At 43.1% G+C, this 12,809-nt stretch overlaps 4 protein-coding genes across 4 annotated transcripts; 1 reads left to right on the top strand and 3 right to left on the bottom strand.

Moving 5' to 3' along the window:
• Window positions 1–328: 328 nt before the first annotated feature.
• On the bottom strand, window positions 329–1,967 carry O0I10_006961 (uncharacterized protein; the record flags this gene model as incomplete). Its single annotated transcript, XM_058486983.1, has 2 exons — window positions 329–1,670; window positions 1,726–1,967. 2 exons carry the CDS (start codon window positions 1,965–1,967, stop codon window positions 329–331), a joined length of 1,584 nt encoding a protein of 527 aa, XP_058342318.1.
• Window positions 1,968–2,736: 769 nt separating this feature from the next.
• On the bottom strand, window positions 2,737–3,589 carry O0I10_006960 (uncharacterized protein; the record flags this gene model as incomplete). The annotated part of the gene is made up of 4 exons (XM_058486982.1): window positions 2,737–3,014; window positions 3,071–3,389; window positions 3,460–3,484; window positions 3,546–3,589. The coding sequence occupies 4 exons, from the start codon at window positions 3,587–3,589 to the stop codon at window positions 2,737–2,739; spliced, it is 666 nt and encodes a 221-aa protein (XP_058342317.1).
• Window positions 3,590–9,834: 6,245 nt separating this feature from the next.
• On the top strand, window positions 9,835–10,495 carry O0I10_006959 (uncharacterized protein; the record flags this gene model as incomplete). The annotated part of the gene is made up of 2 exons (XM_058486981.1): window positions 9,835–10,248; window positions 10,310–10,495. 2 exons carry the CDS (start codon window positions 9,835–9,837, stop codon window positions 10,493–10,495), a joined length of 600 nt encoding a protein of 199 aa, XP_058342316.1.
• A 130-nt stretch (window positions 10,496–10,625) lies between these two features.
• Window positions 10,626–12,744, bottom strand: O0I10_006958 (uncharacterized protein; the record flags this gene model as incomplete). Its single annotated transcript, XM_058486980.1, has 5 exons — window positions 10,626–11,634; window positions 11,695–12,262; window positions 12,319–12,392; window positions 12,446–12,558; window positions 12,625–12,744. 5 exons carry the CDS (start codon window positions 12,742–12,744, stop codon window positions 10,626–10,628), a joined length of 1,884 nt encoding a protein of 627 aa, XP_058342315.1.
• Between the last annotated feature and the right edge of the window lie 65 nt (window positions 12,745–12,809).

Raw genomic sequence — 12,809 nt, 5'->3', positions numbered from 1 at the left:
CGCTCTCAGCCTAAATACCCATACACGCACAGCGTGGGTCATCATCCACTCCTTGTGGATGATGCTCATGATTAAATTACTACACACTTGGATGATATTATGAAAGCCAAATCAAATGAAAAGTAGAGTTTGCTAGTAAATGAAGTCCTCGACCATACTGTGTATTGAATGAACAGATGAATGCAAATGGGTAGTTGTGTTTGTGTGTATATATATATATATGAGAGTGAGGGGATTGTCTAAATGGAGTAGATATAAGGAAGAGTATGCAAAGTGGAAAGATCGGTGGAGGACGTATGTCGCGAATGCATGTAATGTAAATGGTTTTTCATTGTTGGCGAGATGATGAGGATGGTTTTGACCAAAGGTATGATGAAGCCCATTGAGTGAAATTGGTGAAAATGTTAGAGGATGATGATGATGATGATGCATTGTTGGTGGTGCCGGTGCTTCGTTGATCCATATTTCGATGCATATCAACCACAGTAGAGGAATGCTGACTCGTTGAACGTGACATGGATGGCTCAGTAGCATCAATCGTACATGGTTCGCTCACTGGTAATGCCTTTCCAAAGCCCTGTTGGCCTGGAGGAGAAAGAAAGTGATTCATGGTGGGAGGAGAAGTCGCTGTTGTAGGTGAAGATGATATATGATTGTCTTCTTCATCGTGGGTATCCCAATCATCGTCATCATCGAATCCATAATCATCTTCTTCATCGTAATCAATGGGTGGTTGATGATTGTATACGCAGGATTGCCCTACCCATTGAATAGCTTGTGGAGGACTTGTGCCAGTGTGATGCTGTCGGGATCGAATCTCAATTTCCTCATTCTCCGAAGAAGACGATCCATCATCCTCGTCGTGGTCATCATTCGCATGATCTATCGTCCAACGATGGTTGTGCTCTGCTCGAAATGATGAAGAGGATGAAGAAAGTGATGACACATCGTCTGTTTCTTGCTCTGATTGTGAGCTTGTTTTGAGTCGTGTGGGTGCAATCTTTTTGATAGATGATCGTGGTACTGCCGATTGTGATAAATGGTTGCTGTCATCGTCATCCTCGGTGTATAAATAAGAATGATTGTCGTCGTCGTCTCCTTCTTCATGATCATCGTCTTCGTCGTCCATGTTCTCAAATCGTGCTCGTCGTCCAGGCTTTTGGATAAATGATGAAGATGAAGATGATGGTTCGCCTGTGCTCAATGCAACACATTGCTCAACGTATTGATTGAATCGAAGTTTTGGTTGTCGATGGGTCGCAACAATTGAAGGTGAAAAGACCTTGAGTTTCTTGTTTGCTTCAGTGAGTGACATGTTGGATGACGATGTTGTAGTTGTAGCGGATGCCGATTCTTCTTCTTCGTCGTCGTCGATCATGGTTGCTTTTGGTGCAGATGCCTTTGCAGCAGGTGTATCATTGACAAGATTGGGTAATTCGATAGCTGAACGTCGTAATAAATCCGATGTTGTCACCTTTTTCAAAGCCGATTTGAGCGGTGGTTGTTCAGGCCGAGGAGATTGAGGCTGTCCTCTTGTTGTTCGGGTCATGAGGCCTAAAGTATCTTCCGTCTTTGATATCTTGGGTTGGGCATAGCGATCCTCTTCATCAATGTTCTTGATAACCGTATGCAATGGACCATATAGCCATGTTACATCACTATCCTTCAGCCTACAAGATGTATGAGTGGTGTAATTCTCCCTTATCATGATGTCACCTCACTTACCAGTTAAGTGTCTCGGGGCTCACAGTCTTGAGATTGTATTTATGCTTAGCCCACGTCCGCCATGATGCATTCTCAAGCCGTATCCCGTTAACAACCTCCTTCTTTTGCTTGGTCATGACACGCCATGAAGCTGCGAGATCCATCTCGTCAAAGCGATAGGACAAGTAATCGACACACATTTCCGGGTCCCGCACATGTCGACTCCGTGACAGGTTGTCATCCGCATGGTTCTTGGTCAGCATGGCTGAAAGTAGACAAGGGTAGTGTTCAAATGATATCTGGAATAAAGAAAGAAGAGTGGGAGGAAGGATGAACAACCAAAAATATCATTTTTTGGGCAGCGCTCGCCAAACAATGTCATGTTTGGTATCTCTTACAGCCATTACTACTACAACTACTTATGCAGTGCTATCTTGGGTATGGATTGCGTTTGATCTCTATACTTAAAGTACATGTGAATATGTCTTTGGGGTATCTTTCATGTCTACACTTATACGTGTAAAGATGAAGCTTATCATTCAAATGTTCGGCTACCACCACCATGTTAGCAATCATATTTCCCGATGTGTCATTATCCACAAAAACAATCCACTGCTATTGGTGATGACCACTAATCTGTTTCTGCAACCTTTCCCCGCCGACATTCCCCTCCCACCCCCCGTTCCTTAATAAGATTACGAGCGATTTTATCATACAAAGAACCCTGACTCTTTCAAATACAGAATTGGGCTCATTATGCAGGTCCTTCTGGATCGTGGGAATTCAATCAATCGCGCTGTATATGTGGAATATGACCCTAACTCAGAAACAGCCGGGTATCATGAGTCGTTGCCTTGACAACCAATCTTCCATGACTTAAATAACTTGCTCTTGCGTATTGGTAATAAAGAGCATCCACGCTTACCATCCATACCTCATTTGTATCTCACTTTAAGATCCTTTGTGTACAACCGAAGATGACCAATGATGTATTTATTCACGCGTACAAGAAAAAGAGGGGTGTTTAATAGTCTAACGATCATCATCATACTTGTAACGACGATGGTCACTATCATGCCGGCTGTATCGATCATCCTCTTCCTCTCGTCGCTTTTGTCGACTTTCTCGTTCCTTTTCACGTACAGATAGACGTTGTGCATCTTGAAGATCTCGTTTCAGTGCTCTTGAAGGATGCCTCAAGTGCATAAAGTTACAAAAACCGCCACGATTGCACTCTGCAATCTCATGTTGTCGACAGCAAGCTTCTCTGAAATCAGTGACCGGTGACAATTCGGCATACAATGGTCGTCCTACCATCCCATCATCAATACCATCTTCCTTTCAAATGTACCATCCGCATACTTACCAGCATAGAAACGATCATTCAAGCTATCCACTGCATTACCAGCTGCCTCCTCGTATCGATATTGACAATATACATTGCCCACAAGATGATCACCAATATTGTCACATACAATCATCTCCTCGACTTCTCCAAACTTTGCAAGTTCCATGAATACATCCTCATAAAACAGATCAAAATCTTGTTGTAGCTGGTCTGGGGGTATCGTGTATAGTTGTTCATGTGCTGGATTCTTGTACATGTTGGCTATGAGGATGGTTTGGGAGAACGTTGGCTTCACGTGCTTTCGAGAACACCGTTCACCATGTCGACATGCTCCAATCTATCCAAATCCCATACTACCCCATGAGTCGATCCAACTCCATCGCATCCGTATCCACCTATATTCCTACCTTGAAATAAAAAGAGCAATTGACCCTGTAAACAAGACATGTTGATTAGTAACAGAGAATGAGAGCCGTCATTGATAAAGACGTACTTGTCCTTTTCGGTACCGTAGATGCTTGCCAAGTATTCAGCCATCGTGCAGGATAAGAGCGGAAGAGTGATATGGCTCGCTCCCCCATTATTTCAATCGCTGCTCAAAAGATCACACTGGCGCCTACGAAAAGCCACCCATTCATCCCTTGACAGTTTCCTTATGCAACCACCACTCAAATGTAATGCGTTGCCCATCTTGATGGATAGCAATCATAGATACTACATATCATTGTACGTGATACTATAATAAAAGATTACCCATTGCCTCTCATTTGTCTTCATACTGCAGACACTCCCTGCCCTTGAACCTCTTGAAAATGCAACGCCAGAGGAGGAATACGACAGCGCTTTCAAGCGATTTACTAGATCAAGAATCAAGCAACAAGAAGAAGCCCTTTGTACGGCTCTGAAAGGTGCTATGATACCTTCACTTTTGATTCACCAATATGGATACAAGCACGTAATACATGACTGCAAAATGTGCCATGATGATACCATATTGATGTCGTTATACCATGATGGATTTGGGAGATGTTGCCATTGAATGTAGATCCAATCCTTTTGTAGGTGCTTGTTCCATTTCATGATCATCCACATCGTTCCTTGTGAGGACAAGATTTCTCAAGCCCACCGCACACAATAGAGCCATCCTACTCCTACTGAATTTCTGGATTCACAGGCAACGGACCAGGAATGTTGCATAGATAGATGGTTACATGAGCTCATAAAGTGATGATGTGTATAGATCAGGATTAAGTCTAAAAAGTCAAAGTGTAATACGATCACTGTATAATACATCGGCCATAATAATAGAGCGGGTGATAAAATCTATCAACAATGAAAACCCAATTACTTGTACATCAAGGCAAATTCCAATTGTCACAAATGGGTTTGCCATTGTCAGGCAATTCTAATCAAAGACGTACGTGTATGTCTGGTGTATTCGAGTCTGTAAGCAACAATGATCAACCATCATCCATTTGTGCGACAGCCTGTCAATGACGTGTGTGTAACCATCACGTGCCATTACACGCCGTTCGTCAACTTGATTATAGTGCTCTCTACACCATCCATTAGGAGGAAGCAAGTTATGATAGCCCGTATGGAAAGATGTTAAAGGTAATCATGATAAGTTCATGCTCTCATGTCACATTGTATCACATCCCTCACTCTTTCTTGAACGTAATTGATTACGATAAAAGCTTCTCGATACGATGATGTACAGTAAATGATTCAACCTCGCTTTCCGAACTTCAAATTTCTATTTTGCCTTCCGATCCAGAATCCAACCAAGTGATCCACACCTTGCACATATGAGTTGATAGCACTACACTCTAGGTATTATGTTGAATCTAGTGTTTATTCGATTAAAGTGAAGAAAAAGACATGGAAGTAAGGGTATTTATCAAGTAGCTATGGTATAGATAAAGGAATAGCATTGCCAAATGAAGAAGGCGTGAGTGAATGTGTCATTGTATTCTTGGTTGCTGTCATCAGTAGCAGTATCATTCATAATCCCATAACGGCGTGATTTGACTCGTGTGTCCCAATCTTAATCCATGGTGATCAACCAACATCCTTCGCCAAAGATAAAAGCCCCCCTCTCGACAATCCCATCCAACCCATCATCATCCTCAGCCGTATCCACATTACATGATCCATCGTTCCTGCTGACTATGCGACAAGTAGCCGTAGCAACATTCCAAAGTTCACCATCACTGTAATACGTTCCTTGATCACGACCACTGCAAGTCCAATAAGAGCTTCTGTGATCGCTGCTAGTGATATGCGTCCCTTTCCATCCGGCTGTCGGTCTATCTCTTTCTTGGTCATTTTCATTTTCATTGCAGCTCAACCAGGTGAAGATAAGTCGTATCGTGATGTAGTTGACGGCTGATATGGCATCGTCCATTGGTATCCGTAGGCATCAAAGCAAGTTGCTACACGTAAACAAAGCTGCTTCTATACACGAAAGAAAGCTGTAAGACAAGTTGCTGCAAGTAAAAAACACTGTTGGAGACCTTGCTAATAGCAACGGCTGGAATGTTTGGTTGTGGCAGAGGAGCTTGCAAGAGAGCGTGTGTTGTAGTAGGGTGACAAGATGGCGAATGCTGTAGACAATGGAGCAAAGACTTTGATCGTAGCAACTGCTGGAATGAATGCTGTTACGTTTGATCGTGGCAGAGAAGCATACAAGAGCGTGTGTTGTGTCGAGAGACTCGTGTGTTGTAGAAGAGCGACAAGAAGGTTGTGTACACGCCATGGACTTGCCATTAAGACAATCGGATCAAGAGAGTTGTAGGATTGACATGATGGGTTGAAGCAGGACAATCGTTCGCAGATGGTAGTTGTAAGTACTCGAATGGGTCACAAGTTGAGAATGGAGGAAGAGAACAGTAAGCTGGGAGTGGAAGAAGTGGAAATTAAAAGAGTTGATCAACTGACGTTGAATGATACTTCTTTGTTTAAGCGTTGTTCAGTCAAATCCTCTCGTATCAAGAAAGTTGAATGATGGAAGTGTTGAGCTGAAGCAGGACAATCGTTCACATGCATTGGGTTGGGCAACAAAGATGAAAGGGAGGAATGGATTAATGGCTGGCAGTTTACAAATAACTTTGCAAAATGATTTTTGTGAAATTGGATGATGTTTTGTGTTTGCGCGTAACTCGGTCAAAACCTCTCGGATCAAGGAAGTTGAAGGATGGAGATGATGGGCTGGAGCAGGAGAATCGTTACATGTGGTAGATTGGGCAACACCTGAAGATGGATGATGTGGCTGTTAGCTGGCAGTTTACATAAAACACGATACATTGAATCAATAAACACACGGCAATATCAATGTAGCTCGCTAATGTGTGGAGGTATGCTCTGCCATGTATACTAAGCGTCAAACTATGCTTGGAGGTGCCTGATCTCGACTCCATTAGATCGTGGTACTTGCAGCAATCGAGCATCACAACACAAACGCAAACCGTGATTAGTGTACTCTATCTCAGTTATATCCTTGTTGGTGGCTAGTCGGTCTACACGAGCTATAATACTTGTTGGTTATATCATCAACTCATGTACACGCATTGTAATAGTATTTAATCGTGCACTTTTTACCCCTTCTTCCTTTTCCAGCAACACAACCACTTGTACTCTTATACCTTTGTCGGTATCCTTGAATGACCCTTTACGATAAACAATAAAGTACCATGAAATCGGACCAGCTGAGTAGTACACAAATTAGCATGCGGGCTGTGTGGGTGTTTCAATACACAAACTTGGTCTGTGCGCAGGTTTTATACTATATGAAGTAAGGAGAAGCTACGTCTCCGCTTCACTACTATGTTTCACCATGCACATTACACCTTTTCTTTCAAGAAGTGTCCTTTACACGCGTAAAACGTATGCTTTTACTACTGTTTTCTACACGCTGAACCATCAGCCAATTAAATTAGGGCCCCGAAAGGTTCCAGCACCTTCCATCTGGGATCGAAATTGGGATCATAAAGGATGGGGTGTTTCCCCGAATCCTTTTCCCTCTTTTCTTTAGAGCACTGATTGGCGGGAGCAGTCTTCGTGATTGTTAGCCTTCTGACCGTTACAATTCCGTAAACAGAGGACTGTAACACCTTCCAGGTCTTAAAGGCCTGTTCAAGGGGGGCTTCCTTAAATGCGACCGTAACTACCTTGCAGTTCTTTAAGGTCTGGTTAAGGGCTGCTTCCTCTGTGCCTTGGTCAAGGTTGGTGTCCTTGGCTTAAGGCGGGAATGATGAGGCAAACCTTCTCGTGGTCATTCCTGTGAGTACATGAGTCGTCTTAGACTTGTGGAAACCAATTGCCTCCTTAGTTGTAGTCTTGAATTCAAGTCATAATAAACTCTCTTCTCTTCAAAACATAAACTTGAGCTTTCATAAACAAATAGTTGTACCTCAAATGATAGAGAAAAGTGCTGCGGTCAACATGAGACCAAGGTTGGGTGGGGTTAATGGGTGGCACACGCTTAAAAACGCGTTAATAGTTGCATTTTTTCATCGTTTCTAGACAAACAAGATATCAAACGATAGAGAAAAGCCGTGCGATCAATATGATCTATATATTGTGGGGTGTATGTTTGTGAGACGCGTGAAAAAACGCGCTTTTAGCTGGTAGACACGGCCTTTTCCCCATTCCTTTGCCAATAGCTATCTCCCCCATATTCCATCCTTTTTACATGAGTAATACTGCAAAAGATAGAGAAGAGTCGAGTGATGAAGGTGTACAAATAAAGTATATGCAAGTTTATTTGGATCAGGAGGTGGAGTGGTGGAGAGTATGTGTGGTGTGAGACAATAGGAGCAAGTGGTTGCCAGCGAGATCGTTGACACCTCCCTTTCTTTTCACCAATGGTGGCATTCAGGGCTTTCTTTACCGATCGACACTGAGATCTTGGCATGTACTTTGGGCATGGTTGACTAAAACTTTGGAATCTATGTGGACGCAAGATCACCATGACAACCGCAATTGTGGTACCAGCAGCTACTACAAACGCTTCTCGTTCTCCCTCTCCTTTTAACCCATTCGCGTCATTCGATCAAGGTAATGCTTTGTTGGTTGTGAGATACAGGTATAGTGCTGAATGTACATAGGCAAGGGGTATGTGCAAGTGTCGTAGCCATGGTGATATCGTCGTTCTTGTTCATTGTTATGCAGCTTTACGCTTGGTGCAACAGGTACTTTCAGAGCCCCCATGTAGGAGATGAGCTTGTTTCATTGAAGTTTGTAGACAACAAGGATTAGAGCGCAAAGGCGTTGGTTCATATGGCATTTGTTTCGCTTCGACTGCACTACACCATGGTTCCAGTTTCAAGCAACCCAACATCAAAGATCATTATCCATACGGAAAAGAGGCAAGTGCAGTGAACAATGACAATGAAAAACATGTTTGATGTAATAATCAATGATGCTATTATTGAATAGGTTCTTGGTCAGATTGTTCAACTTTGGGTATCAACTCTCCTTGGAGTCACATTTGACGCTCTTCTCGTGATAATGCTGGTGGTTAGCCTTTGAGGATTTGAACGCATGAGGGTTGTTCTTCCTTTGTTCAAGCGGATGAATGAGGATAACTATGGGCCACAGGGATACTATGTAGGTGATGGCATCAATGGTGATTGGGTCATGTGATTCATGCAAAATTGCTTCCTTTATGTATAGAGATGACAATGACAACTCGAGCAAGATTCACAATGACATCGATAACGAAGATAATGGCACAGGCAAGCGTGGTTTACCTTTCTCTTGGTATGGTGTTGTTGCTTGATGGATTCCCCATATCCCATTTCTTTTTCCATTTGTGTGCTGGATATGATTTTCATGACCGCGGTGGCTACGATGGATGAAGATGGCCATGGCAAAGTAGCTAGAAGCTCTGTTCATGATCCATTTGGACTTAGCTAGCTTATTCATCTCCTCTTTTCCCTTACGGATTATAGCTTAGACGGTCCAATAATAAAAGACATTCATTCTCGTCCTTGCACCTGATGACCATAGCAGGGATAACATGGATACCTTTGCACTTGGATCCTTATTATCAACAATGTACTTTGAGATTTTGGAAGAATCCATACCGGCTGTTGATGCTATTGGTTCTCAGCTTACCAACGAGGAGTTTGTACATATGGACATTGGATAAAAGTAATCTATGATCCATCCCCACGCGTTTCAGGCATTATGGACTACCAAGTTTGACCATCAACTATAGTAAAACCTTATTTCAAATAAACTTTCCAAAAGTTGGCGACCATGCTAAACAAAAAAAGGCGTATAGTAGCTTTCTAGGCTTTAATGAGTTTAGGACGTTATCCACAAAATAAGCTCACATAGCATTGATTATGTTGATGTTCCTTTATCAATTACCTTTTATTAATAGGATGAATGGATAGCTACCATTGTTGAATGCGTGCGTCGGTTATTAGGACCTTCTGCTACTGGTTGCCATTGACAACAACGGCATCTACTCCCCAATCAAATGACAAGTAAATGCCTCTTTGATCCATTCACACGCATGATGCCATGTACTCCTGTGCATTGATGTTTATTGAGAGCGCTCTTGTGTATGTAAAATAACGGTTCCAAAAGATAGCTAACGGGGAGTATGTTTGGCGGTCAAAGAAACTTGTGCACCCAATCAGATCATACGAATGGATAGCAAAAACCTCTCGCATGTCGGTGTTTCGGGGAGACCCAGCGAATATAAATGGAGAATCAAGGGGTGCAGCAAATGGAAAAGATCCCTCTCTCTTTCTTTCTTTGTTTTAACAATGGTCCGCCTTTCCCTTATTGCATTGAGTGCTGCCACTATTTCGGCTGTGTCTGCTCATTTCCAATTGACCTATCCTCAAACACGTGGTTTCAATGAGGACAATGAACCCCAAGCTCCTTGTGGCGGTTTCAACAATGTTGGTTCGCGTTCCGAGTTTCCCTTGGAGAATGGTTTTGTCCAGATCAACTCTGGCCATACCTCTTACAAGTACACTGTCAAGGTGATCACCAGCAGCAACCCCTCTACTTCTGATTTCACTGGAAGCAATGCTACTGTGATCGGCTCTGGTAGCCGTAACTACCCTGGTGATGCTTGTCTCACTGTCAGCACCAACAATGGCACCGATATCAAGGCTGGCACCAACGCCACCATCCAAATCACCTATGACGGTGGTGATGGTTCCTTGTATCAGGTAAGAAGAAACAAAGAACATTTAATGATTCTCATGCTAACGAATCCATGATTTGATATAGTGCACGGATGTCACTTTTGTCGAGAACCCCTCCAACTTTAACTCTAGCGCTTGTGTCAATGCTGATGGCTCGAAGCCTGGAGATAGCGGTTCTTCCTCTGATGGTGAAAGTGGTGCCTCTTCTGTTACTACCGCTGTTGGTGGTATTGTCTTGGCTGCTGTTGCCGGTGCAATTTCGCTCCTCTAAACACATCCCCCCTTCCATATACTATTCCACGCATATATTGTATACTCAAATTGTCCTCATTAAAAATTACCCCACTATACACATTCCTTTTATAATTCCAATCAACCATATACATGATCACTTTTCTAGCTCATGTGAAATCCAAAATGCTATGCTGTTGTTTATCAATTGACATAGGGTCATCATCATGGTCGCCTAAGGTGGATACATCAGATGGTGCTGCAAGAAGCATTTCATCATATTGCTGCATCGTGCTTGTGTCAATTTTGGAAGACTTTTTTGATGAGAGCCATTGTGTTGTCGTGGGTGGCAAGCCATTGACGGCATCAAAGGTACATGGTTGTTGCTGCTGCTGGTGGCCTGACGTCAACGTTGTTGAATAGTGTTGCATCATGGATGGAGCTGAGTATCGATAATGTGAATGCTGTTGGCTAATCTTGGGTGCCTGGTCGTCAAGAGCAATATTCTTGTTATGCGATTTCAATAGGGTATGGATGACATCCAAGGCCTTGTCCACTTGTTTGGAGGATTTGTTGCTGTTGCCCCGTTTCTTCTTCCCCTCACATGATTGAACAAGTCGATGGATCGTAACGCTTGCTGCCATACAATGTATCAATTGCTGTAGTCCACGTGGTATTCCAAACAACGTAACTGCTTCGTTGCTTGTGGACTTGATCAAATCATCCACTAATTGACACAATGTTGATGCGGCAACCACACACTTTTCTCGAACCTTCAAATCACTCGTCGCATAAGGTCGATGTAACAAGATGGTAGTGAAGTGGAGTGATATTTGTAACCAGCGAACATTGTGAGCCATAAGCATGGATGCCTTTTCATGGATGTTGCTTTTTGCCGTGGTATGGATATTGTTGCTATGCCGTTGTTGTATACGGTCGAGACATTCTGTGAGGTGTTTGTGTAGCTTTGATTCCTCATTCAAAGTCATTTCTTCATTCGATTCTTTCCCGTATTTGACTCGCAAAAAACTTGCAATCTTGCCTTGAAGCTGGATAATTTGGCATTGCGTAAAAAAGCTGGTGATGGCTTCAGCGTCTATGGGTTGTTGTTGATGTTCATCCGGTAACAAAATAGGCAAGTCGATATCATGGAGAGGAGGAGGGGTGCCTTGTTCAATACTTTTTGGGCAACAGTGATTAGTGCAAGTATCAAAAAGCAATAATAGATGCATCCATTACCTGAACAATATCATGTATGCGTAAACAGCCCCAAAAACACGAATGCCCACTTCGGCGTGTACGGGATCTTGATGCCATCGATGTGATAAATTGAGACTTTGACACGTGCGATAGGCCATGTCAATAAGCAGCTGTATCCGAAACTGATAACCTGGTGGTCGAGCATGTTCTTGGAATTTCACCATCAACAACAGTGCCTGTACTGTGGATAAACGCGGCATATCCAGGGATTCATCCAATAAAGAAAATGCTGATTCATAGCAAGTAAATCCCATCGTTGTTAGATGTTGTTGGAGCTCCGTTGACTGGTAGCAGAGATATGCCACAGCGTAGATGGCGTTTAAAAGTAGCTTTGGGATGTTTCCTTGTTGTAGTTGGACATGGAAAGTTGCACGATGAAAAATTGGAAATAAGGGATGAATGGAATCAAAGTACAAGTTGATGAGCGTGGTGTCCCAATTTGTTGCGGTTGTAATTGGTGCATTAGGTTGGCGTGTCCAATCCGGGAAATAGAAGGGTCGCCCAGCTGCATTAACTGAGATGGCGCTGTCATCGCCCAACTGATACTCTGCATGGTCGTTTGTTGATGAGTCCTCATGTTCAATACTAGAGAGGCGTACTAACCATGTGATAGAAATGATGCCTTATAGCACTGGTTTTCTTTGTCGACCTTGGTGCTTATGATTGAAGATGGCGGGCTAATCATATCATCAGTGTATTTGCTTATACAATCAACATGTTATCCACTTGCCTCAACCGTGAATTATGCTGTGTTGGTCTCTTGGAAGTGAATATTGCGTCGAATACGCACGTTTGCCCTGCTCGTTGACAGCGATCGCAAGGGTTCTCTCCATTACACTTGATCTAGGTCATTGCGCCACAAGTGAGTCGTCCATGTTATGCATGTCCCGTTACCCAAGATTAGCTCACCTTTTTACGTCGACATTCCTTGCAAGCTCTACTGGACTTGTTACGTTTCATGGTGGACTCGACTTGACTCGAAGGAGCTGGCATAGAGGGCGTGCTGGCAGCTTTGTGTGAATGATCCATGGTCCTTGCTTTAAAAAGCAAGGCGTAAATGGGTAGCACAGGTCAGCCCCCCATCTTTTTTTTTG

Source organism: Lichtheimia ornata (genome assembly GCF_029851405.1).
Source record: "Lichtheimia ornata isolate CBS 291.66 chromosome Unknown scaffold00032, whole genome shotgun sequence".
NCBI classification, from domain to species: Eukaryota; Fungi; Mucoromycota; class Mucoromycetes; order Mucorales; family Lichtheimiaceae; genus Lichtheimia; species Lichtheimia ornata.
This window is presented reverse-complemented; position numbering and strand designations above follow the sequence as displayed.